This window comes from Podarcis tiliguerta, assembly GCF_965153285.1.
Source record: "Podarcis tiliguerta genome assembly, chromosome: 8".
Taxonomy (NCBI): Eukaryota; Metazoa; Chordata; class Lepidosauria; order Squamata; family Lacertidae; genus Podarcis; species Podarcis tiliguerta.
This window is the reverse complement of record NC_139541.1, coordinates 50,173,833-50,200,686: the sequence shown is the minus strand read 5'-3', so window position 1 is coordinate 50,200,686 and position 26,854 is coordinate 50,173,833. Positions and strand designations below refer to the sequence as shown.

The following is a 26,854-nucleotide window of genomic DNA, read 5'->3' as shown; positions in this document are numbered from 1 at the left end:
CCATACGGATACTCTGGCTTTTAAAAACCAATTCACCGTAACATGTTTTTTATCAGTAGATTTATGCATAGATTTATATATTCTTTAAAAGGAAGTTGCTGGTTCCAGAAAAAGGCAGGTAATGAAGTTAATAAATAACCAGAGAACTAGAAAGAGCCTCCAGTTTCTCACCTGAGGAAGCACCCCCTTCCCTACACCAAAGTTACCTTTTGAGAAGCCCCATTAAGAAGGCCTCTATCCCACAACGCCTTGTTTCCAGTTGGGTCCTCATCTACCTCATCATTTGTGTTGGGCGGCAGCCGCACCTACAGGAGAAGGCATCAAGAGAATCAAACTCACGCGTGGCCTCAGTGGCAAAAGGGAATAACTAGAAGGTGTTGTAAGCATGAATTCAGAAAAGCCCAAACAAGCAAACACTCTGCATGTCACATCAAACCACAGTGAGTGCCCCAACCTGGGTTCACAGCATGCTTCTCCCCCAATAAACCATGAGAGTTAGCCAAGGTTTGTTCTTGACTCATTGCCTGTGCTTGTTGGAAGCAAACAAACCAACAGGATGAGGTCTGGAAGTCACAACAAGCCGTCGCAGCAGCAGCAGCAGGAGAGGAGCAGAGCAAGAACTTTTCAGCAGCATGCACCAACACAACCACATAAATCCGCAGCCTGTTTTTAGCTGTGGGCTGACTGTGGTGTGTAATCCAGGCCACAAAAGAAGAGCAACAAAGCATATGTCTCCATTAACAGAACAGTCACAAGGTGTGCACTTTGGCAGAAGAGTCCAGAGGAAGTTGCCACCGCCCATGACAGCAGCGTGTGAGTGTGGGAGAAAGGTCTCACAGGCCACCAGCTAAATGGTGCTTAGCAAAAGCAAAAGCCAGGGGTTTCACTGGCGTCTCCTGCATCAGGGAATCAAAATAGCGGGACAGTTCTCAAATGAGCCCCAGGAGTTTCCTGGCTGCCTTCAGGCTGACTCACCACACAGATGTTGCCAAACTTGTCAGCCCCAGCCACTGTGTCATAGTCGAGGAGGCAGGCAGTGGTGACCCAGCGGGGGTGGGTGTCATCTGCAAAAATGATCAGCTGGTTCTCGTTCCTCTTGTAGCGCACCCAGATGAAGCTCTCCTGGACATCCGAGACGATCACTCGGTGCCCAATGGTCTGGATCCCACAGATGTAGTTGGCAATGTGCTGGGAAGTGACAGCAATTCAGAAAAACGTTCAAAAAGCAGAAAAGGGAGGCTGTTCAAGGCAAGCCCCAAAATCCCTTCCTGAGCCACTACGCAAATGAAATCTGAATATCACTGGCATCTCTCTGCAAGGCTATGCTGTAGCTTTCTAAGAGAGAAAAGGAGAGTTGGGACATTGCTTATCTGTGATCACTTTCTATATCTGAATGTGCACCGAGAACCAGTGCTAACATCATTCTAGGTAGCTCTCCTGATTCTAGAAATACTCAGAAGGCCAAACAAACAAGGGTAAAGCAAATCTGTGAAATATGAAAATGTTCCTATTTCTACTTTCTATAACCCAGAACCCGCCAGAACTACAAATCCCATCATCCTTGACCATTGGCCACGCTGACAATAGCTGATGAGAGTTGTAGTCCAAAACATTTGGAGGGTCCAGGCTGCTCTGTGCCCTTTTGTGCAGACGGTTCACTACACCATTATAAAGTTGGTGTCAGGAATGACTAAAAAAAAATCCAAAACTTTCAACTATCACCTTGTGTGAATCACAGGCCATAGCTTCATAAACACAAGACCACACCTTTGAGCCTCAGATTCTCAATTCTATTCCCAAGGGAAAGAAAGGTACAGAGAGGGTGGAAACAGCCCTGAAGACTTGCCCCTTAAGCAATCTGAAGGAAGCCAAAGCTCTGGGCAAGAGAATGTTTCCCTGGAACTTGAAAAAAGTTCAAAGGTTTCAACCAAATTTGTTAAAAGCAATAGGGTGTATCTGCATTAGGAAATGCAGCTTCCAGGAGATCTGCACACACAAACACACACACAACGTTCTAAATACCTTATTCTCACACTTCCGGAGCAGCTTCTTCTTGCCCAAGTCATATACCCGCAAGAGTTTCCCCACACCAATGAGCACTCTGCCTTGGAAGGGGGCAATAGCAGCTGGTACCTCCTCTACTGGGGTCTGAACAGAAAGGAAATGAAAGAGAAGAAGCCTTTGTCAAGCAGACTAAACAAAGATAATTAATAGTACCCTCACTGCATAGATGATGTCCCGCCACTGCAGGGATAGGCAAGTTTCAGCCCTGGCAAAGGATGCGGATCCACCACCACGGACTTTTGGGGCCCACTTGAATCAAGTACCCATTGCATCCACTGGGGAAGAGATGGACATTGCAAGCCCACAAGGACAAACTGCCTCTAGGAAGGGGCCTCCTAGTCCGGTTCCTGCCCAACAAAAGAACCTGCCTCCACACAGGTCCAGGCTGCTAGGTATCAACAAGGAGGAAGAATTCAACTTTTGCAGTGCTCTGTACATTGTTGGCTTTCTCCATGTCAACAGAAGCCAAAGTATTCAGCAACCACCATCAGGTGCTGCAAATGCTCAAGTCAGATCACCTATAAATGACCCATTCACAGGTCTATGCTTGTTTTGCTTCAAATGTCCATTAGATAACTGCAACTGTCACACCACTACTATAATTGCTCAAATTTCCCTGGCAGCAAGCAATATGCATACATTTTGCATGGCAAACACAGGCAAAATCCAATGTGATTTTTGATATGGCTGCTGTTTTGTGCACAGAAGGAAAACCATTTGTGGAGTACTTACTAACAGTGATGGTCCTCTGTTCCCAACCAAGAGATTTCCGTCCCAAAAAGTCGGGTCTCATCAGTACATTTTAGCAACCTCTTGGCAAGCCCCATCCATGTTCATCTTCCCAGATTCCTCCCCCTCCAACCCACTAGTGGAGGAAATTCTCACCTTGTGCAGGAACTCAAGCTTCTCCCCACTGTTTATCAACTTATAGGTGTAGACAAAGCCTCCAGCCACAGAGCGTGGGTTGAGGATGAGGTCCTTGGCTACGCCCACTAGAACATGCCAGTCGTCACCACCATTGGCAAATCGGCACACTGCCACACTGTAGAGAGCCAGAACGATAATGTTACTTGACAAGACAAGGGAAGACTGGGGAGGCAAAAGAAGTAGTTGCTTCACAGCAACTAAGAGCAAGAAAGTTCACTTTGGGGGATGGCAGCAGCGAAGAGTATGTTGTACCATTTGCTTGTGCTAAGGCAGCATACAAATGCAATGCACAAACTGAATGAGATTTAATTAGGGCCGTTGTCAGCTGAGAAGATCATGGTAAATGACTGCTATCGGCCCCAAGACCCCAAACAACTTCAGGTAGACTGCATTTTTGCTTTATTTAATTAGATTCTAGAGTCATCTGGCAACAATAGTATAAGTAAATATTTGGTTTGACTGGTGTACTTCAAGTATGACCAAAGTATGACCTGGTATTAAGAGTAATTTTCATTATTTAGCAGAAAGGACAGCATTCAAAATGGTAACTTGCTTCAGAGGTGCAGACACTGTTCCTTACCTGAAGGCAGCTTCATTTTGCTCCAGCTGGACTAGATCTAATGTGTTTCCTTGGATGGGGTTCATCACCCGGACAACAGACGCCCATTGTCCATTTCCTGCTTTTGGAGCACCAAAGATGGACTCAGGAAGGTTCTCGTTCAGAAACGCGGCTGCCATCTCTGCAGCTAGTTCCCTCTCATCTTCCCCTGCAGCTTCCACCATTTCCTGCAATGCACAAGGGGGCAAAAAAAGGACTGTAAGAGCTGCCTGCTGGTTCAGGCCAAAGACCTATCTCTACTGCAGCATCCTGTTCTCACAGTGGCCAAAGCAGATGCCTCTTGGAAGCCCAAGCAGGACCTAAATCATTCCCAACAACTGGCTTTTAGAGGCATGCTGCTTTTGGCAACGGAGACAGAATATAGTCATCATGGTTAGTAGGCAACTGATAATCTACTGCTCCATGAATTTGTTTAATGCTCTTTTAAAGCCATCCAAGTTGGTGGCCATCACTGCTTCTTGTGATTTTGATGGTTAGGCATTCCTAACTGAGGTGCAGAAAGTAAGTGAGCTTTTCCATGGGTTACAAAAGCAGACTAGCCTCCTCTCTAGAAAGGAAAGTGGTCACTGCTCTGCAGAGTGTTGCGACAACTTCCCCACCAAGTACAGCAGCAGCAAAAGAAGCTCCAGCTCACAGAATCCTGTCCCTGCCCTTCTTTGGTGAGAGCTGGGCCCCAGGCAGAAGCCAGGCATGTTACCTCCGCCATCTGCTGCTTCCTTTGGGCTTTAGTGGCCTCAGTATAAGCATTGTGGTCCGTCTCAATGATGATTAGGTTGTTGCTCTCAGGGTGGATGACGAACTTCCTAGGAGTGTACTGCAACGGGAAGGCAACCTGGTTGAAGACAGCTCCAAGCTTCTCCAGGGCCAAAATCCTGTGGGAGCCAAAAAGTTGCAGACATTAAGCTTATCCCAGTGAGCCACCTTAAAGGAACTAAAAGGACATCCAAGCCGAACAATGGAGCCTCCCTGGTGGGCAGGCATCTGTGGCATGAACCACCTTCCATCAAGCAGACGCGGGACATTTTCAACCTGAAAACTGACAACTTGCCTGGTAGCCATCAGTGATGGGGAGCTCCATGAGTGTGTGAGTGACAGGCACAGGAGGAAAGGGTCCTTGTGCCCCTCCTCCTTCAGTCTGCTTAGTGGAAGGAAGAGCATTGTATATTCGCCTGCACTTGCATGATGGCTAGAGACTAGTTACTTTTGCAGGCTTATTTACAATGACCACCCGACAGCCAATTCACAGTACTTTGTATTCTATGGAGCTTCATGAAGGAAAGCCTGTGGGTATCAGCATGCCAGGCAACCTCCTTTAGTATTCAAGATCAGGAGAGACAGCTGCCTCCTGCCCCGGAAGAGAGATTAAGTAGACCTTCAACAAAACCAACATGGCTGCTATTTCAGAACCACCTGATGCTTTGTGAAAATGTAGCGCAGCCTTTGAAGTGAACACTCCACAGACTGGCTACCACCAAGGAATAATCTCCTCCCAACAACCAGTCATGTTTCAGGTGGGTTGCCGTGGGTGGGTGGCTGCCATGTACAGCTCTCCTTCCCATCTTGAGCAACTGGGAAGGAGGCCAGATCAAGCCACTCAACGCAGAGTGGGTAAGCCACCTTACCCATGAAAGGTCATGTAGAAAGGAGGCGTTCAGGGCAACCCTTTTGGGCACCAGCTGCCCCTGCTTTGCACAGGAAGGAGCTTGGGACAGACAAGCAAGACAGACAGATAGTCCTGTGTGCCAAGAGAGAAGGCAAACAGGTTCCATTATTTGTTTCCTTTCCCACTGCTGGCATTTTGATACGAACCTCAGTGTGTTTGTTGAGATGGCTACTATGCCCTCTGGACACTGCTCTGAAGCAAAGCCAGAGGCAAACTCCAACGTTTCATATGAGAGGGGTGTTAAGTGGAAGCGGGATTGATAGGAGTAACTCAGCCAAGAACGGCTTGACATGGCCAGCACCTGGAGCAGGAGGAAAAGAAGAGAGAGAAAACTTAGGGAGAGAACAGCAAATGGGACAGAGCAGTTCACACCTCTGGGAACCAAGCTGGCTGCCTTCTCCTCCTAGCAGCCCACAATCAAAGGTTCTGTTGGCAGGGCAGAACTAATTACAGGCTCTAGGAGTCCCCAAGCCAGCAGCATAAGAGGAGCTGTGAGGGGGCCAAATTGAGATTCCTGCATTGCATGGTGTTGGACTAGATGACCCACAGGGTCCCTTCCAGCTCCACAACAATATGATCCTGAAGGCCACAAGCCTGGCTACTTTATCACCAACTTTCAAAAACACCTTGCACTCTGTAAATCAGGTGCAAGGACTACAGCAGCAAGAGCCAGGCAAACAAAGTACACTGAGTACTTCCTCCTCCTTTAATGCCCCCCTCCCTTTCCCACAAGCAGCTAAAATGAGCAGGACCCAGAAGCAGGCCAAGGTATTTCCTTTCCCCTGGCCTCATCAACACTTGTTTTCTCCCTCACTCACACCCCCATCCAATAGCATGTATTTTCCCTCTGTACCAGACGGTAAACAAGGAATTTAGATGTGAACTCATCCCGTCCCAAATTTCTAAAAGATCTTAGTCACCAGATTCACAGTCCTCCTGAAGTTTTTGCTCCTCCCCCTCCAGCTTTTCATGAGTGCACTCCTCTGATTCCCCGCTCACTCACCGCTTCTTGGCCTTGCATCCGGACTCGGAAGAGCTTCACAGGGCGCGAGCCCAGATACCTGGTCCTTGTGTCAGAGAGGTCACCAGTAACTGGATCAAGGACAGTTCGGAGAAGCACACCGTTCTGGGTTACAAGGGCAGATGACCAAAGCAAGGTGGGGGGAGAGGGACAAGGGCAGGCAGAGAGAAAAAGAGCACCAGATGAACTCAGAATACCAACGTATCTTCAGCTCCTGACTCTGGAAGTCTTACTATTTCCAGCTTCTCTCTGGCATGTACAAAATTAAGCACAACACTGCTACAAAGCTGCTGTTTCATCCTTTAACAAACTAAGAAAAGGCTTTTTTGTGAAGCAGCTTAAAGTGTAGGCTACTGCCACTTCCCACCTAAATACAAAGACCCCTGACCCGCTGGAAGATGAGCTCTAACACTTCCACCCTCCTCCCTGGCAGACAGAAGGTATCCTTCACAATGGGATTAGAGTCTGCCTTAATAAAGCGGGAGAGGGCTCCGTTCCTCGGGAGCTCTGGAAGAGTGAAGAAGGTGGCAGGAGGGACGCAGTGTTCTATTCTGGCAGGCCTTCTGGGAGGGTATGTGGAACGGGTCTCTATAGGGTTGTACGAACTCAGGAGTATGGCTTCCCACACAGTCCAGTCAAATGCAGCAAGACCTGGTCCAATCCCATATATCAAGGATCTAGCAAAGGTTCTGGGCAGTAACTGCTCACCTGCAAGCCAATGTTCAGGTACAAGAAGCCAATCGAGCCCCGCTCTCCCAGTTCATCCTGCTTCTCAGCTCCACCCATTTCCACAATACACAGTGATTCTGGCTGGGCAGGGAGAGCTTGCATACTCAGCGGCTGAAGACAGTCCTAAGGGATGGAGAAGGAAGACACCATTACTAAAGCAGAGAGAAAGAGCAAAGCATAACACATAAGGTCTTTGTTGCTACCCTGAACCACTTCAGACATCAGAAGAGGAACTGTAAATGGCTGGATTCACCTTTGTATAAAAATGCCTGGCACATTTGAAGACTAGGCTGACCTGCCAATTTTCTATGTAGGAGGGCATTCAACCACATCCCCCAGCAGTCTGAAAAGACTGAAGAAGCACATGGCAATGTTGATTATGCCAACCAGCTCAAAGTGTTTCTCCATTTGGAGCAATCTGTGGGAAGATTCATTTCATCTGAGGAAGTCTTTAAAGAATCATTTTTAGCTCTGACCTTCTTTCAGGCAAACCAGTATCTTCCAAAAGTTTGGAATACAACTCCCATAATCCTCAGCCAAACTGGCTAGGGCTGGGGTGAGTTGTAGTTCAAACCATCTGAAAGTCACCAGGTTGGAGAAAGCTCATGTGCAACGTACACCTTGGTTATTGTGAATTGACCTATTATATGGCCACTGAAGCATGAGCAGAGGCTTGATGCTCCTTATTGGTATCAAGCCCTTTGGAATGCCTGAACCTTCAAATTAAGAGGCAGGGGTATCAAAAAAAGAAGGGGAGGGGAGAGAAAGCAACTGCAGTTTGGGTTGGGAAAAGAGCATGCTAGAGTTCAGCTGGAGTCAGCTCAAACTGGAAGACATATTGGGGTACTGGAGGAGTAAGCCATGCCTTTGGGGTTTCTGATGAAGCACCAGCAGTTGTATTGCCCACTTTATGAGTCTGCTTGCTTCCAATATGCTCTCCTTTCATATTACATAACAAACCAAAGTCAGTCTAGTGCATTCTCACATGCAAAGAAAGGAAAGCCCTGCTAACCACCCCTGGAACTTCCTTTCACTCAGTTTTTTTTTTGGGGGGTGTAGTTTTGTTACAATACTTTAATTCGGGTCAGCAAAGGCTTAGCTACAGGCAAGCGACTCTCAGGAAGCACTTACAGAGGGGTCGAGGGAAATGATGCGCACAGTGTTGTCCACCAGCCCAACAGCAAGGAACCGGGAGCGCTGCTCTCCTGGGGGAACGTTGGCCAAGCTCATGCACACCACGTCAGCAGACATCTCCTTCCTCTCTGTGTATTCATTCAGCTGCCCTGACTGGTGTGGAAAAAAGGCACAATGGAGGAAGGAAGTCACACCTGGATTAGCAGAACCAGACGCATTTCAGATCAAGAGCTGTGCAGTAAACTCTTTAAACCATGTATGATGACAGATGACCTTGCTTGTTTGACCTTTTGAGGTAGGAAGCCTGGAGCACTTTGAAGAACACCAAGTTTATCAGAGATAAGCTGGTCTTAAAAAATATACCAGTCTCTGCAATGGCCCACCAAAGCAACCCCCAAACACCCACCCCACCCAAATGGCACAAATCACCTGAATGTTATTCTGCACAAGAACCCGTGAAATGAAGGAATGCGACATAAGGAGCCCAATAATGCTGTGATGCAGTTCTCATTTGTTTCCACTGCAAGCCTAGTCTGCAAACCCTCATGAAAGTCACATCTCCCTCCAGCTAAGCTCACGTACCGGGTCCATCTCAAAGTAGACCAGCTCTCCCCCTGTCAGTGCGATCACCACTTGTCTCTGATTCACAGCACATTTGACGATGGTTTTCTTCCCTGGTGTTTTCCACTCATTAACTCTTTTATCGGCTCTGATGTGCCGGATGCCATCAGGATAAACCTAAACAAATACAGAAATAAGATGCTGAGTCAGTCCACCTGACAGGAAGTGCCTTTGCTGTTCTTTCCATTATTAGGCCAGCCTTGCAAGTCAGTTCACAGAAGTTATCAGCCTAGCCTTTTTAAATTTTTTCCTAAACTGCTTGCTCACATACGTTTTTTTACTGTCATTTGGACACACCAGAGGTCAACAAGGGAAGCAGAAGAACCAGCACCTTATCTGGTTTACAAAAGCTTACTCAGCCTGCTCATCTGTAGCCCATTTGCCACAAGCACATGACAAGCTTTCCATGCCTTCCTATACAGCTTTTTAGTTTGCAAAGTGATCTATAATCTTTATCACATTCACGCAACTAATTTCTGCTATTCACCATCAAGTGCTCTCATTGTATCTAGCTGAGAGAGGGCAAGGTCAACAAACAGCAACTTGAAAAGTGCCACCAAGGTAAATGATCAAGATTCCACATGCTCCTATCTACCTTTAAAAACAAAACAAAACAAAAATTACAGGGAATATTAGTCTATGCAACCAGTTAAAATAATGCAGAAGAAGATGAAACGTTTTTAGTAAGAGTGGAACACCAAGGGAATCTTACTTTGAAAGGCTCTGGAAACAACCCCTTCCCAACCTTAAAGGTGACCTTATCCTCTAGCCAGTTTGCAGGTCACAACTATTAAATTAGCTACCACCACCCCATCCATGCCAGGAGAGCACCACAACCAAACCCTCTCTCCTTGCATCTCTTGAGAAGGCCAACGGGCCTGGCTGCAAAAGGCAAGCAGAACACAAAGAAGGGGGTAAAAGGCCCCTTACCTGCACCAAAGCATCATCTCCCAACAATGAGCAAGACAAGGTGGGCGTAGTACCAAGGAATCCTGAGTCTGTAACCTCCTCTACAGTTTCTCCGATAGACAGTACCAGGGTGGCATTGACGAAGGACACAATGATATAGGCATCAAATTCATCTAATTACAGAAGAAAGAAGACAGGTGCCAATATTTAGAAGGCCAAGAAAGAGGTTTGTAGAACAACTATGGACAACAGAAACTCTTCACAAAGGCTACTACAGTTATTTCCATCGTCACCATCGCACACAAGTTCATGACAGGGGGCAGCATGGCCTTCAGACACTTGGACCATGGTAAAAGGAGAAGAACACTCAAGGCACAAGGAAGCTACAGCTGTGCAAGAAGTGTGGACCTTCATTGAGAGCCTCCCCCCCCCCCATTTATATCATAATCACATCTGGGTCAGAGTAGAACTGGAGTAAAAACAGTTTCTTTCTCTCCTCCTAACCACAAGAAAATGATCAGACAAGACGTTTATGCCCGCAGCCAACAGAACAGTTTGTTCTCATTTGCTCTCTCTAAATTACACACACAAACACAGTGTATCTGTAAAACGAAAATTGTGATGCAGATCAAAATAAATCCCACAGGTTAATAAAATACACCAACCCAGATAATGTAACTTAACTAAAACATGTGAGATGCAGCTAATTTAGTTCTTTTATAAAAAAAAGATGCGAGATGGCAGGAGGGATAACAAAACAGTATTATGAAAACAATGAACTAATGAAGCAGATGGAAGCTCAGAGAACAAATGGTTAGCAACCTCTCACAGCTTTTAGATCTTTCCACCAGAAGTTAATAGTAAGAAGCCACACACCTTCTTTCCACATTCCAGAAAGAAACAAACCCAGAATGCCACTGAACTATTAAGCGCCAGACTGAGGAATCTGAGTCAGAGCAGGCTTTTGCAGAGCTAGAGAAACTTCTACGCCTTCACAGGCATAGATTGCATTGAACCATCAAAATGCAAGATTAGAAACCACTAGAAAGAGTGGCAAGATCCCCAGTTCTCCATCAAGATGCTCTTCTCTTTGCATCTTCCCGCAATGGAGCCCTACAGGAACTCCAGGTCAAGCAGCTGTCCTCCCTAGAGTTCAGGCTTCCACAATAGATGCTAAGTAGCAAGTCCGGTTTAGTTACCAGCAAAAAGACCAAGGGGATTTCTTGTTCAAGGGGCAGAAGGGAAAGAATTTGGCTGCAGTTTTATTGAAATGAATGGGGGCAAAAAGGAAGACTTAAACAGCAATACTGCCAAGGATGGAGATACCAGGGGGGGCAACATGGATTCAACTGAAGTAAAAAAAAAAAAGTGGGGCTGAAGAAGAGACTGTAATGTTAACTAACATAGTGTCCACTCAGCTTGGAAATGGGTACATGAACACTTTCCAGTTGTCTTCCATCCATAGAAACAAAATAGCTTATTCACATGTTTTAAATATAGTGCCAGAGATTACACAGGATTTAGACAATGCATAGATATATTAATATGAATTGTAATTGGCTGTAAGTCGCTTTGGGTTGCCTTGGGAAACATAAAGTGACTAACAAATTTAATAATAAACAAATAAATATGTAACATTTTAACAGACACTTCACTGTTCAATTTCCTCACATTCACTCTGCCAATGAAACCATTTAGAAATTACCACTATAGCAGAAAACATTTCCCCTGCTGGTGCAATCCCCAGTAGCGCTGCAAATACCCCCCAAAAGAAAGCCCTGCAGGGACACGGCCAGTTAGGGTAGAGAATACTGAGCCAATGGCCCAATGGTCTGAATGGATACAAGGCTGCTTCCGTGTTCCTGTCACCTATGCTTGCCAAGTTAAGCACTCTCCAGCTTGGCCTTTTACAGGGGCAGCACACAAATCAGGATCTTAGGCTGTATATTTCTTTTCATCTGTAGACCACCAGCTTCAAAGAACTCAGATATGGAAAACAGCCATTCTAAAGAGTTAAATACCAACAGCGGACTGGCCCACCAAGCTCACAGCCAATCCTGTGGAGGCAGCAGGCAAAGGAACAAGCAACTGAGCAACTCATATAGGAGGGCTCTAATTAGTTCAGCTTCAGAAACTAGATACAGTAAACTTGTAACTTACATATATTTAATTTGTGCGAATTCAGCTTTATGTGCTTGGCAAATAATTTAAAGGGGGGGCAGGCATCTGGTGGGGGGGGGGTAACACTTTCACAATATCCTCCAACGTGTTTTGACTATATGTGATTTTGACTTTCGGTGCTATCCCCAGAATGTAAACACACACACCCCGCATAAATTTCAGGCTTACTGTATAGCCTTTACCAAACTGGTGCCTATCCAGCTGTTTTGGGTTGCAGCTCCCATCAGTTGTGCTGGGGAAAGCTGATAGTCCAAAACCGATGAGAGGGCCCTAAGGCTGGCAAAAGCAAAGCCATTCACACTTTTACTTGCTGACCTGAGTAGAGCTCACTCACTCCCATCTCCATGACATGTGCTCCTCTCTGTCACAATAAAGCCTAAAACCGCCACCCAAGTCCTCCACAGACTCCTAACACAGTTCCAGATCAAGGCACTCAGGTGTTCAGATTCACCCACGCCATAAGCTGGACTTGACTGTAATGGATGCACAGAGTTCAGCAACACAGGCAGCAAGGCTTCCTTATTCACAAAGCACCCCCTCTGTCCTCAAGTCTGCTGGCACCCGACAGATGCCAGAACTAGCTTTTGGGGGAGGGGCATTCCTGCAAAACTATCAGGGTTCCCATGCAGCTTCATCCCTCATGTGTTTCCCCCACTCTTTTCATCTACACAATTCAATTTACCCCTTTTAAACACAAGAAACAAATCAATTATTTGGAAAATCATAGTGTCCGAATAGTCAAAAGTTCATCATGGACTAGATTGTTAACAGTATCATTAGCACTGAGAATTCATTCACAAACATTATATTTTGTTGAGATTCCTTTCTTGTGGTTGCAGAAGTAACCTGTTAGCTCTAATGACAGTCCATACATGGCTTTCCTAGCCCAAACTCTCTTGGAAAAATTAAATGAAACCTGTGCCCAGTGTCTGGCTGCTCCATAAAATACAGCATCGGCAAAGTTTTGAGTGAGGGAGGGAGTGATCACAGCAGCACTTGAAGATCACGGTTTAAAAGTTGCAGATATGCCCGTGATCTCATGCCTCTTTGCAAGCAGATTTTAACTGCTGCATAAGCTATGCTGTACTTAAATTGTTGTGTAAGTCATTTTGTGAGCAGCAGTGAAATGGTAACACCACCACCAACTTCCTGTGAAAGGTAGGGGAAAGAAGTCAAGCCAGAGAGGAATCAAGAAAGGCAAGCAGCACCTCGTTTTCTCCTTCTCAGCACAGAGCAAGGTGAGGCCAACAGGGTGAGTGAGCAGAGACAAGGTCCATCATATGTCAACAGCGCATCAGAGACAGCTGCCTGTATTGTTCATTTTGTAGCCAGAGTGGGAACTCCGGTAAGGAACCATAGTTACTAAACCCAGAACTCTGGGGTGTAGAAGGATATGGTATAATGAATATCTAGACTTTAACATCTCTAAACATGAACTGGGTCTCACCCCCCCCCCCCCATTAAAATACTGGAATGCCCAGGACCAGTGGGCAAGAACAGATGGCAGTTCCTTACAGTTACAGGCATGTGAAGCTTAACTTTATCTTGCGAAAGGCTCCAAGGATGTGGAAAGCAATTGGACAGTAAAAGCCAGTTCTTATCCCAGGAGCTCAGGAGAGGGCTGAGGACTCAGGTGGTACTTGAATACTGACTTCTTACATAGCTTGTTGACAGAGGTGTTTGCAAGAAAAGTAATTTAAAAAGAGCCTCAGTGTTGTGCCTCTTCCTCCCCCCCTCCAGTTACAGCCCTTGGCTGTAGGTACACACCTGTGGGAGGGGATCAGCACCTCCACCACCAGCCACCTGTGGAAGAAAAAAGAAGGCTTGGTATTGGTAGTAGCAGGAACCACATACCAGCCAAGGTTAGTTTTTGCTTGGAAGGGGTTCATATGGTACACATGTAACATGAGAGAATGCAGAACTTCAGAAGCACAAGCCAGACACAGGCAGGATTACCACATTATGACCAAGTCAGTTTTGTACTACTGGCCTGGTTTGAACAGAAAGTGAAGCCATTGCTTGTTTGACCATGTATATGGCACAAGTTATACCACAGATAATAAAACAAACCATGGCTTTCTTTTCCCAAGTTTGGTTTCTTTTCAAGCTGATCTTGCCGCATGTCTTTGTAGCTTAGTGAGGAGGTGGTGAGGCGACCAAAGAAATAGTAATTGAGCAAATGTGGTGGATTCATACATAATGACAAGCTATAATTAAAAACTAAACAAGGCTCCAAAGCCAACAAGAACCCACAGCTTCAAATTGTGGTTTGTTGGCAGTAAACAAACCATAGTTAAGCCACTGGGCAGGGTACAACCCAACCATGGTTTAAGAAAGCATAGCTTGGCATTTTTTGGACACCAAGCCACTGCATTAACACAGTACATGGTGAAAACTGGCACACACCTGGTTAGAGGGAGCCATTAATAAATACTAAGTGCATCAAACAACCTTGTGCATGATACAAAACTAAACCAGTAAAGCTCTCCTCCTGACCAATGTATTCTACTCAACTACACTGTAACGTGAGAGCTGGGACTCACTTGGTCACCCAAACATTTATGAGGCACTGAAGTCCACATATAATAAATTTATTTCCACACATGGAACAAGTTGGATGGCCATCTGTCATGGATGCTTTAGCTGAGATTCCTACATTGCAGGGGGTTAGACTAGATGGCCCTTGGGTCCCTTCCAACTCTAAGATTCTAAGTTCCACTCCATGAAAAACCAGCTGCTGTCTGGGAAAAGTCTCACAGGGGCATTTTTTTCCCCTGACCACCAGCCATGTGAATGACAAGCAACCCTTGCAGGTCAGGAAAGCATTTTCAGAGCAAATCTTGAACTGCTGAAAATACACAAAGGCTGATCAAAACAGGCCCTGGCTTTCCAGAGTTCTGTGCTAGCTGGACAGCTGAGAACAGCACGGGTGTCCTGTCTGAAGACCATATACACCTTTTGACTCCATCACAGAGGACAGATTAATTGATGAACAAAAACAAACAAACAAACACACACACACACACACACACACACACAAAATGAGGAACAAGGGCCTTCAGCAAATGGCAAAAGCAAGTCAAGAGGAGTACCTGGTTATTTCTCAGACATGCCTTCAGGGAAGGGCATTACAACTTCCCCTAATTCCAAAAAAGCACAATACTCTTTCATGATTAAGCAAATGATGTAGTATAAAGAGTCATAATTGTGCTGCACATGGAGCTTTTGAGCGAAATAATCATGTTACCACCATAAGCCCAGGATTGTGCATTAAGGCCTCTTCTTCTTCCACAGACAGGTCAGGTTCTATTGCAATAATACACCCCAAGACAGAATGTCCCAGGACAGCCGCCCAGGTTCATTGCGCCAGCAGAGATTCCAGGAACACACAGAAGGTGTAGTAGCACATAAGATACCAAAGGCTGTATGGCAAAGACAATTTCAGTGAAAGGCGGGGGTGGAGGCTGAAGGAACACCATGAGTGGTAATGATCATGATCATATACTAAGAGACACCAAGAAAGGCCACGACAGTGAGCTTAAAGGCAACACTGCCAAGAGAGCACTGAACAGAATGCACCACATCCATAGCAAGAGGAGCAAGAGCACTGTCAGTACTCCTGCTCTCAGCAGGGAGGGGCTCCTAAAAACCTACAAACAGGCAGATTTTCTCTCCTAGTTGGTACGTGCAATTTTCACACAACATTTGTGCTTACTCCAGTTTAAGAATGAAAGTCATAATCCTGAGGCGGTAGATGCTCTCCAGGCAATGACAGCTGAACCAAGAAAGGTGACTTGTAGATAAACAATGAAATTCAACGTGCCATTTACCGCTGCATTTGCATCACAGAAGACCTCCTACCTTCAACATGCCTCCTCACTGTCCATACAGCATTGGGGTTACCAGGCAACTCTGAGACGGCCATTTCAGATACCTAGAGAAAGACATATTTATTAATGCTAAAAAGCTTAAAACAGAGCTTTTCTCCACCAAATAAAACGGACCTAATTATTACTATTACACAGGAGAAAACAAAAGAATTATTCTGTCCTTCAACCACTATAAAAATGCTTTACACTGAACCCAACCACTGGAAAATCTAGCTCAGTATATTTCTCTAAAATCCCCAATGCACATGCTATTTATGACTTCTTATGACATTCTCACACAGTGCAGCAAAGGTGATTCACCCACCTGGCTCTAAAATCCAAACAAACTGTAAGATCAGTTAGGCTGACATTCTAGCCCAGGCATAGGCAAACTTGGCCCTCCAGATGTTTTGGGACTACAACTCCCATCATACCTAGCTAACAGGACCAGTGGTCAGGGATGATGGGAATTGTAGTCTCAAAACATCTGGAGGGCAGTGTTTGCCTATGCCTCTTCTAGCTCTACTCAGCTTCAGAATACACCAGTGAATCCATTCTCATCTAACAAAAAAGGTTTCACCCAAGAGGAAGATCTAGAATGGCTTTGCTCTTCATGTCCTGCCCTTCTTACCTCAAGTCCATGTCTAAGGACCCTCAGTGACGACCGAGGTCCCCTCCCACAGGCCACATATAACTGAGGGGTGTCTTCATTAGCCAGATCAGCTATCTGCACAGAAAGCAGCCAAGATGCAGGGATAAGAGAAGAAAGATGACAGGTTCTTCGATTAAGATCAGTTATCACTTTCAAAGCATCATAAATAGAGCTAAAACATTTTACTCCCATTTATATATGTGATTGCGGCAAAGGTTCTCACATTTGCCACTTGATAAACTGGTAATCTGCATTAATAACTAGTGGCAAATGACATCAAGTGGGGAAGATATTCCCCTGAATTAGTCTCACGATTGGAGCGATCTTTTATGGAAGAGCTCATTTTCCAACCTTTTACTCCATGTTTTTCAGATTTCAACTTTTCGGATTTCCCTTCAAAATTGTATTTAGGCTTTTTTAATATATATATTTTTAATAAATTTTCAACAAAAATAACAAACAACAACACACATAATAACAAATACAATAACCACAAACAAAGAAAAATACATAAACAATATCAAATCCATAAGATGGGATTCTCCGAACCCCGTGACTCCCCACCCCCTGTTCCTTAAGTTTTCTTTTCAGCTGCATTAACATTGCTACTCCAAATAATTTTTTTACCTAAGATTTCCTGTACTATTTCTTAAATTTCAAGTGTTTTTAAAATCCTGCCAATGTATTAACCTGTTTACAATACTTTTGCAAATACATCATAAATATTTCCCATTCTTTTTGAAATTTCTTGTCGTCTTGATTTCTGAGCTTTCCGGTTAGTTTCGCATTTCAACATAGTCCATTAACTTGGTTTGCCAATTATTTAGTTTTTTGAAAGGCTTGCAGTTTTGTGAGGTACTTTAAAGTATTAATTTACATTTTGGTGTTTTGTATAAAATTACCTTTTTATAAATCAGCTGCCGCAAGTGGCTCCCCCAAAGGGTTTTTGTTTCCACTCAAGACCTTAGGCCTTTTTTAAAAAAACAACAACAACTGCTTCCATAGATCCCCCACTGTCATTCAGGAATGGCAAAACAAATGTGGTCCTCAAGCCATTCCTCTTCCAAATGTCACCTTTTTAAAAATAAAAAATCCTGACTGCTCCAACTGGGAGTGGGCTCTCTCCTGACAGAATTCCCTCCCTTCAGATAGTCACTTCTGTAAAAATGCTGCACATTGACCTACAGCTGGCACAACTTAAGAAAATATTATGCTAGCCCACTTTGCAAACTATTGGGGGTGCATAAAGTGTTAAGTCCTGGGCCCCTAACAAATCCCATGCAAAATTAAAAGTGGCAAAATTCAGAAGAGTGCAGTGCACTGGATACAACTTCCACCAAGTCAGACACTCTCTCATAGGGGTATCACCTCCTAACCTACAACCCAAAGTAGCAGCTGTGAAAATAAATGGTGGGAAGAGGAGCGACAGGAATGCTGCGCTAAGCAACTCTGAGGAAAAGTGAAATACAAACATGACAAAGAACTAACTCACCTGCTTTGTGTTTCTGATCTAAAGGAATTTTGGAGACTTATACCATTTTTGGAATTATTCTCAAGGTCTAGCGGGTTATGCAATGTCCAGCATCGGAGGTCAACACAGAACCCAGCTGCTCGTCACAAGCTATGGGACAAAGCACACAGCGTACCTGACAACACAAGATGGGAGACAGGCTGTCCAGTTCATCCACCAGCACCAAGTTCTTGAGAGGCCGTGGCTGGAAAAAGAATGTGTCTCCTTCCTCCAAGGGCATTGCAGAGGAGAACTCTGGCTCCTCATCATCATCCCCCAGATGAGCAATCTGATAGAGGTAGCTGCAAAGAGAAGAGGGAGACTATAGAAGGGCCACTTCTGATGAAACTGGACCGTTTCCTCCCCACCCCAGGCTTTGCTATTTCAATTATGTTCAAGATGTAGGGCTGCTTGCTGAAGAAAACACTTTCGAGGACAAAGGAGAGTAGCTGAGTGGCCAAATTTAAGACACATCTTCACATCCTTATTTGTCTATCTCAGGAGTTGCCAACCTGGTCCCTACCGCCTACTAGTGGGCGTTTCAGGATTCTAGGTGGGCAGTAGGGGGCTCTACGGCACAAGCTGAATCCTCCTTCCATAGAGCACTGGTGGGCAGTAAGGACATTTTACCATCAAGAAAGATGCATTAGTGGGTGGTAGGTATAAAAAGGTTGACTACCCCTGGTCTATCTGTAGAAAAGGCAAACAATACGATATGCTCTCTGCCCCAGATCCTTTCTCTCTTCCAGTGAATGAAATATCACACCACGGGCTATATGTGTATAGATGTGTTTGGGCCTCATTGGCTAAACAAATCCAAAATTTTATCCTGACATAATAACCCACAACACCCATGCTTGCTGTAAGATTCTGAAAACAGGACATTGACACACTCCTTGATGAAATTGGCAAGATGAAACCAAGCAGGCAGGCCATACCTGTGGTTGGTTGCAAGGGTCTGAGATTCAGCCACAACCTGGACAATTTCCAGATTTGGAGAAGGAAAGGTAGCCAAAACTGCATGTGTGCTTTGCAGAACATCAACAGCAGTATCAAGCATAAAAATTCAGCAACCGTTCAGAAAGAAGTCGGAGATTTTACTTACTGGTTTCCAAACTCAGAAGCCACAAAGAGGAACCCAGTTTTCAGAACACACATGGCAGCAGCGACAGGAACTGTATCAAAGTACTTGAGTCGAATTTCTGTTACCTGAAACCACCACAAATGAGTTACTGCTTGAGCTGGATATGAAAGTTCACACATCACCCATTCTCCTTCCCTCCCCCTCACACACAAGCAAACATTCATGAGCAACGGGAGACATACCATGTCCTCATCAGTCTCCAAGGTGATTTTGAAGATGTCACCCTGCTCAGTCTGAGCCAAGAAGAAGAACATAGACTTGGTCTTGTGTGTAGCAGAGCAGACAAAAATCATGCCTCTTTCAGGGTCATCCAAGTCATTCTGCCAGAAGGAACAGCAAGTCAGACTCAAAGGCAGAAGCTGCCCTAATGGAATCATAGCTAGAAATCGCCTTTGTTAATGGCTTCCCCCCTACTGCAAATATCACCCCTCTTTATAGCAGCTTTGCCAGGCTCCCTCACTGCTTCCTTCCATTCTGGGAAAGTTCTCCTGCTAGTCTTCCTTCCTGGGCTCTTCTGTGATGCTGCTCCTGACCCCTCTATCAAGCCACTTCCCTCGCTTCTTTCACTGGGCCTTGCAGGAGCTATAAACTTCACCATCCCTGAGTCCAGCTCTCCCTCCCCCCCACCCTCCCCCTCAAATATTAATTTCCAACATGATCTATTTATTAAATTATTTATATCCCCCAACTCTTGCCAAAGCACCTCAAGAGACCTTACAAGTAAACATTAAAACATAAAATTCAACTACCAACAAAAAGAACAGACAAAGCAATGGTTTGCAGTGGAACAAAAACATGAACCTTAAAACTGCAGCTCAAGGGTCTCAAACACCCTCTGAAAGAGGACCTTTTGTAGTTGCTGCCTGAAGGCTAAAGCAACAAAGGAGACTGTACCCCAACTCCACCAGACAGGAGGTACAGCCCTCTCTCAATGATGTCTTTGACTGTCTAATATAGATTTGCAATTTAAAAACCTCTAGGCAGTGTCTTCTGTGTCCTGCACAGCACCAAGTATGTAATCACCAACAATGCTTGATCAGAAAGAAATGCCATCTCCACAATAACCATCAGAGAAGAGACATCAACTCATCACATCAAGCCACAACAGCGTTTTCACTTTCAGTTTACAATTAGCAGTACTTCCATACTTAAGTAATAATTTATATCATAATAGTTTCAGCTACTAGGAAATTAATATTTTTGTGGATGGTCCTATAACGAGCTACTCTACACCACTTGGCTCAGGCTGAAGACTAGGCACCCCTACCCTCAAATGACCTGCCTCCATCACCAGCTGCCACTACTGCTAGCCATCCAACTGGGTCCTTCCTCCCATAAAGCAAGGATGGCCCAAATGCTCTCCTTGGTGCCTCTCTCATGCCTTGCTCAGAATAAGGCACAGTGGGCAAGATCACCCTGCAAAGTGCGTGCATTGCTGCCATTTTGCTGTGATGAAAGCAAATATTGTTTAAGAGTATTTTCCACAGTTATGACAAAGTGGCGATGGAGTATGCACTTTCTAAAGCAACCTCATCCACAATTATTGTAGTCTACCAGTACAGCTGCTGGAGGTGGCAATGGTGACCTGCCTGCCTAGCTCAGGCAGCACAGTCCCTTGTGGACTCTTCAGGTATATTGTTACATAGATTCAGATTCCTAATGGTCCCTAAAAGTCTTAGCAAGATAATGAGCATTGAGAGAATTTTGGGAATTTTGCAAAATCGCAAGTCAACCTTTTGCTGCCAGCTCTTACTAGCTGATATGGAAAAGGAGTTAACAAGTAAGGTATGGCATGGGAAGACCCACTCCCCACTCCATGGAAACCCAAGTTCACTAAGGACCTCAATGAAGCCTACACAGCTTTGTTAATAATGCATTCATCTTCATACAAATGCTGCATTTTCTGGCCAAACCTGAAAGGTGAACCATTTTTCCAGCTGCCCAGAGAATGCTACTGGGATATTCCTTTAGGGTGAAAAAAAGCTACAAGATCCTTACCCTTCTCCTGGGAATGGGACATCGGATATCTGGTTGGTCACCAAAGTTTTTGTAGGTGATGTAGTTTTCAGAACAAATCAGCACTCCACTGGGACCATCAGAACCTCCAGGGACTGACAAATAAAAGAAACATGGTGTAAGAAGCTGAAGAAGAGCAGCTGAATCTATAGTTTCGTCTGGTTCTTGTGGAACTGGTTTACCCAAGGTACACTTGAGAAAAAACTGCACAAGTTTGCCACCATTTTCAGGCTGAAGAGGGGTCTGTGTTCAAGCAGAGGAAGTGAAAGCAAGAAGGGACTTGCAAATATCGGGTGTTTCTTTCAACAGCATGACTCAACTGGTTGGCAAGCCAGCTCTCCTACACTGGCTGCCCCTCTGCCAATCCTGCCCTGTCCAGTATTGGCCAGGCTCCCAGACTACTTGGTAGTAATGTATTCGTGCTTGAATGTCTGCTGCAATAAGACAATGTCATGGTTTGGACTAAGGTGCAGACAATCATCATGGTAGCAAAGAAAAGCACAGGAGTGAGAGGGTTACATACGGTGAGCTTTCATGAATCTGATTGTTTCTGAGGTCTCCACTTATTAACCTACTTTAGGTTTCCAATGTGGAGCATAGAGTGGAATTACTTGTTGCATCTTTGTAAAGCATGGCACAAAAGCAACTATCAAGGATATGTAATTTTCATTCATCAAGTACAGCTTGAGCCTACAGAAAATGTGCATTTGTCTCAAGCAGTTCTCTTTCTGACATCTTAGGATAATGCCTTTTCCCTAAAAGGACTGGAAATGGTAGCAGTACCTGTAATGAGAAAGTTGCCATGTTCTTCCAAGGGTTCACTGTATTTCCTGACAACATGGTTCAAACCCAGATCTAACTCATAAAATGTCAAGGTTTGCTGGGTGTTGGCCGCTGCTTCTCCTGTGGGGTCATTGTCAGCTTCCTGTGGAAAACGATACATGTACCAACAATAAATTAGTGTCATACTCTGCCTCGTAAGAGAACATACTTTTAGATGCATTTTTAACGTAAGCTGTCCTGGAAATTTCAACTGAAGAATACTATATAAATGTTCATAATAAAATGAAAAAATTAAGAGTAATAAAGCAGACTGAAAAGGTTTGCCTGCACTGTAAGTGAAGGTCCCAAAAGAAAAACTGCCATGAATAAAAAATTTAAATATCCAATAGTTCAGAAACTGATTATTCAGTCTGCCACCTGCCTGTTTATCTGATGCAGCAACTGACCCTATTGCCACAAAATCAATGGACTGTAATATATAAGAATTACTTATAAAAATTAAAATTATGTTTTGTTCTTTGTAAACCACCCTGTGACCATTTTGGTGAAGGGCAGTACAGAGACCTCTAATATAAACTTATAATCAAACTAACCAATAAAAACACCCCAAAGCACTTCAAGAGATATCCATGCAACTCCTTACAGTGCCTGTCCCACATGTATCCAGAGCTGACATAACTTAAATAACAAGCATACATTCTCCACCTGCCTCCCCAATTCTTTTACTGTTTCCCTGTGTCTGTTTCAGAATGGAAATCTCTTAGGTTACAGGAATGTATCATACCGGTACATAAATGACACTACATACACAACAAATAGTAATACTGTTCTTGCTATTAATATGCCACTAAGAACAAACTACTAGTACAAATTCAGGTGAAGTGCCCTCTGATCTTAAGCTGTGTTCTAAGCCCAAAGTCAAGGACTTGGGCACCTTTGGAGAGCACTTGCTCTCTGCAATCGCTTGCCTGCCCACCAAGGCCTGTTTCCCTCCTTGCCCTTCTGATCTGTTTATGTACTCAGTCATGTGACTTGCCTAACTCTGATAGTGGGGACCTAACCCATGGTTGCACTGGAGGCCTCCTCCACACCATCCAGAGAAATCTCTATTTTGCTGTTTTATGGAGAATACGATGAAAGACAGCTTATTTATAAGAAGGGCATAATAAGCATATTGGAGAACTTGAAGATGGACAGTTGACTTCGTTGACAAAGGAGTCAACAAGGTGTTAGTTGCATTTTTTAAAAAGAGACACACAAACAGTTGAGCAGGGAAGAGTCACCAGAGAGACGAATTCCTCAATACCTCATAATCCATTTCCAGACAGGCAAACATGGGATTTTCAAACCCCACATCTACTCCAACTACATGGTAAACCAAGGTGTTTGCTTTATGTGCTTCTAATGGGGAAGAAATTGTGAGTCGGGCTGCGGCATCCCTGTTCAGAATGTACACTAACTTCTGCTTCTCAATGGCACCTACGAAGAGATAGAGAGAGAGAACATTAGGAATACAGAACCAGAAGATGTCTGCCCAATCCTCTTGCATAAGCAGGCCTTGCAGCCCTCTCAAGACAGAGCAGTTTTCCCCTGCTACTTTCCTGATGGAAGAACCAGTAGTTGCATTCAGATGTAACACTAAACCAGTTTAACATTAGAAGTTGAACCACAGCAGGACTTGGGTTTCGCATACCCATCCTCTTCTGGCCTACAAGAGCCATCACTGCTATTGTCATAGTGCTGCCCCATATAAAGGAAATGTGGCATTAAGGTAGCTGCATACGCTCTTATAACCACGGCAGTGGAGGCTCACCTGAAGACACCTTTTTTCTTATCACAGGATGGTAAACAATTAAAAAACCATGTTCAACATTCAATGTTTTTACAGATCCACTTTAGCTACTAAGATTTGTATCAAACCCCAAAATTACATTTCAGCTTTAAAAAAAATGGCATGATGCATGCAAAAGAAAATGGGCATTTATGATGAGAACCTGATCAGAATTGGATCCAAATGTCTCCATGTCTTATGTCAGAGAAGAGACATGAATTCCTAATCATCACTTCAGGGAAGAGAAAACTGTTGCACCAGATATATAGGGCTCAAGTGCTTTTCTTCAAACTGACACCCACAGAAGACTCCACTTACACCCCATTAAGCAAACTTGGCTAGTTCAGTTTTCTAATTCAGTTTCTAGTTCAGTTTTCTGCAGTCATACACATAACCACATCAAGTACCAAATGGGTAGCAGGAAATTATACTACATTCCAACAAATTCTTCGTAACATGGAATCACCCTGATTGGCTGAGTAAATCTAGCTGGAGTGGCTAATAGTATAAACTGGGAATCCCTGGTCTAAATATCAACTCAACCACAAACTCACTTAGATGGCCTAAGGAAACTCACAACTTCTCAGTTCCCATTTGCAACACAGACCTAGTTGCACTGGGATCGCCAATAAAAGCACTTTTGATTGGAGCAGTTTCAAAACCTAAACCAAGGATAGAAAAACCAACCAATGTTTCTTATCCAAATCATTTCTCCCATTCAGTTATTCAACAGTATTATACAGATACCACTGAAAACAACCATCCCAACTTACTGATCATGACAGCTCGCCCCTTAGGATCCACAGCCAAATACTGTCCAGGAACAATTCTGCGACAGCCACTCTTGCCAAAGGTTTCCTGGTGAATCTTCTCAAACACATTTTTTGAGGGCTGATATTCCAAGATAACAATGCGACCTGAATCACTGCCCACCACAATGTAGTCTTTGGTTCCACCAGTTAATCTGAAGGCCATGAGAGAGCGAATGATTCCAAAGACTTCCACTGTCAGCAAAGTATGAACTTTTCCTGTGTTCGGATCAGGACGAAGCAACTCCAAGATTTTGCCTCGAGAAACAACGATTTCTTGTTGTTTGGTACCTAAAAAGAAAAGAAAAACCTGATCATCAGCCAAAGAGGAAGATGGCCAAAGCATCAGCACTTCTCTATCAAACCTCCCATTGCTGCTTACAAGTTCAAAAGTGCCTTGTAGGTTTGTTTTTCCTACCTCAGTTGTGACCACTTTTTACAGAGAGAACACATTAGTCGTTCTGAAATTGTGATGCAGACCAGAAATCAGAATGCCAAATCTTGAATCAGAACTGGAGGTCAACAGACAAGTTGCTTACTTTTCAAAAGCATATTGCTCTGCTATCCTTATACATGATGTGTGGCCACTTAACCCTGCCCTCCCTTGCCTTTTGATAAGCCAAGGAGAAAAGTGAACGTTGCAAGCCTAACCACTGCCTGATGTCTGAAGAGGTTCAAAAAACTGGCCCAGAAAAATATGACAAAGTTGAGATCCCATATTCTACAAGAATTCTGAAATAGTATTTCTGCCATTCTAAACAAAATTGCAGGTATACAACTTCAGCAGAAATACATGCTATGTCTAATATCAGACTTTGCTTTCACCTTTCATCTAAGCTTTCAGCCAGAACTGAGTACCTGAAAAGTTGCCATGGATGGCATAACTGATCCCGGTGGCTCGCTGCAGAGTTAGGTTATAAAGGAACATGGTGCCGATTGATATCACTTCACCTCAGTTCACCTGCTGAGAAAAGGAAACCAAGCAGTTAATACACTATGCATGCTTTTTCACACTTGTTCAATTCTGACCACACATTAACATAAATGCCAATTGGTGGAGAAAACTTGAACATTAAACCCATTTGAGAGATGGTTCATATGAACACTTCACAGACTGAAAAACCTCAACGAGGTGGTTTTTCCTTCCTAACTTTCCACAAAGCAAAATGTTCTTATGAAGGAAGCAAGTGTTAAAACTGAAAGTAACGGGCACCCTGAAAATATTTGTTTCCTAATTTTAATGATGAATCAACATCAACTTGCAGTTTCATTGGAGGGGATACAAACACTTTTTACAATTTGTTACTTAATAAATTCACATATTACAATGGAGCAGACATTCCCAGAGTAGCAGCCATTAAATCTGCTGCAGCTAAAACAACTAAATATCTTGTGGCATGTTAAAAACTAAAACATTTTTATGATATAATATTTTATGGACTAAAGTCCAGATCACCAAAGTTATTTTAAAAAATATTAGACAACTTAAAAGATGTATGGCATGATCAGGGAGAACCATTTTAACAGGCCTTATTTCTGAGTAGACATAAACAGGACTGCACGGCTGCATGAATCCTGACCACATTCACATTCGAATACACGTGCAGTAGGATGGGCGGAGAAATAAATCCCTTACAAATAAAGAGCAGCACCGTCCTCTCCACGTTGACTCAAACGTAAGTGCCACCCCGCTCAATGCGGCTTCCCCCTCCACAATAAACCTGCCTTGGTATTGCAAGTTATGTGGGTTAAAACAATGGAGGGTCGAGCTTAAACCCTGCACGAAAAACTCCCTCGTGATTTGCAAAAAAGCAGCGCGCGTCCTACCGCTGCTGCTAGGCGCCCCCTCCCCTCAGTGGGCAAAGTGAAATGCGGCCAAAATGGTCCAGAGAAGCGTAAAAAGCGCGGCGCCCTCAACGCCTGCTCGTCCAGAGCTCTTTCCCGCCTGCACCGGCGTCGCCCAGCAACGGTCCACTAAAGGGCCTCGGTAACACCGCGCGCGTGGCAGCCTACAAATACGCCATGGCCTCCTCCCGCCGGGGATTAGAGAAGTTGCAGCCTAATTCTGAAAGGAATCTGGCAGGGTTTACCGCAGGAGCAGCGCGGATGGCGGCGGATCCTGCCGCTGCTTCACTTCCTCCACAGCCCGCAGTCAAGCACCGCCATTGCCTCAGCGGCCTCCCGCGCTCCTTGGGTCCTTCCACGTAAGGAGCGCGGAACTGAGCGATTGGGCTGGCCACGGCGTGCCAGAAGCAACCCCCGCGCGGCTTGGACTGTTCCACTGTACCCGTTTTAGCCTGGAGCTGATGTGGTTTTGCTCTGGAAATAATCTCACCATTTGATTCTGCAATAGAAACGCCGCTGTTGGTGGT

General features: G+C 44.5%; 1 protein-coding gene across 2 annotated transcripts in view; it reads right to left on the bottom strand.

Annotated features, from left to right (window-relative positions):
• The window catches only part of SF3B3 (splicing factor 3b subunit 3), a 31,053-nt gene extending 4,358 nt beyond the window's left edge, over window positions 1-26,695 (bottom strand). Inside the window, exons 1-23 of one of the 2 annotated variants that reach the window (XM_083454604.1) lie at window positions 26,573-26,695; window positions 25,341-25,446; window positions 24,447-24,773; window positions 23,149-23,321; window positions 21,843-21,984; window positions 21,042-21,154; window positions 19,226-19,363; window positions 19,005-19,108; window positions 18,036-18,201; window positions 16,369-16,464; window positions 15,730-15,802; window positions 9,709-9,860; window positions 8,740-8,895; window positions 8,155-8,310; window positions 7,003-7,146; window positions 6,277-6,399; window positions 5,420-5,574; window positions 4,308-4,482; window positions 3,572-3,777; window positions 2,950-3,106; window positions 2,023-2,148; window positions 976-1,188; window positions 207-305 (exon numbers count right to left, since the gene is read on the bottom strand). In XM_083454604.1, the coding sequence (XP_083310730.1) occupies window positions 207-305; window positions 976-1,188; window positions 2,023-2,148; window positions 2,950-3,106; window positions 3,572-3,777; window positions 4,308-4,482; window positions 5,420-5,574; window positions 6,277-6,399; window positions 7,003-7,146; window positions 8,155-8,310; window positions 8,740-8,895; window positions 9,709-9,860; window positions 15,730-15,802; window positions 16,369-16,464; window positions 18,036-18,201; window positions 19,005-19,108; window positions 19,226-19,363; window positions 21,042-21,154; window positions 21,843-21,984; window positions 23,149-23,321; window positions 24,447-24,773; window positions 25,341-25,410 (3,264 nt within the window). In that variant the 5' untranslated portion in view covers window positions 25,411-25,446; window positions 26,573-26,695. The remainder of the gene's footprint in view (window positions 1-206; window positions 306-975; window positions 1,189-2,022; window positions 2,149-2,949; window positions 3,107-3,571; window positions 3,778-4,307; window positions 4,483-5,419; window positions 5,575-6,276; window positions 6,400-7,002; window positions 7,147-8,154; window positions 8,311-8,739; window positions 8,896-9,708; window positions 9,861-15,729; window positions 15,803-16,368; window positions 16,465-18,035; window positions 18,202-19,004; window positions 19,109-19,225; window positions 19,364-21,041; window positions 21,155-21,842; window positions 21,985-23,148; window positions 23,322-24,446; window positions 24,774-25,340; window positions 25,447-26,572) is intronic. The other variant, XM_083454605.1, reaches the window with a different exon arrangement.
• Window positions 26,696-26,854: the final 159 nt, after the last annotated feature.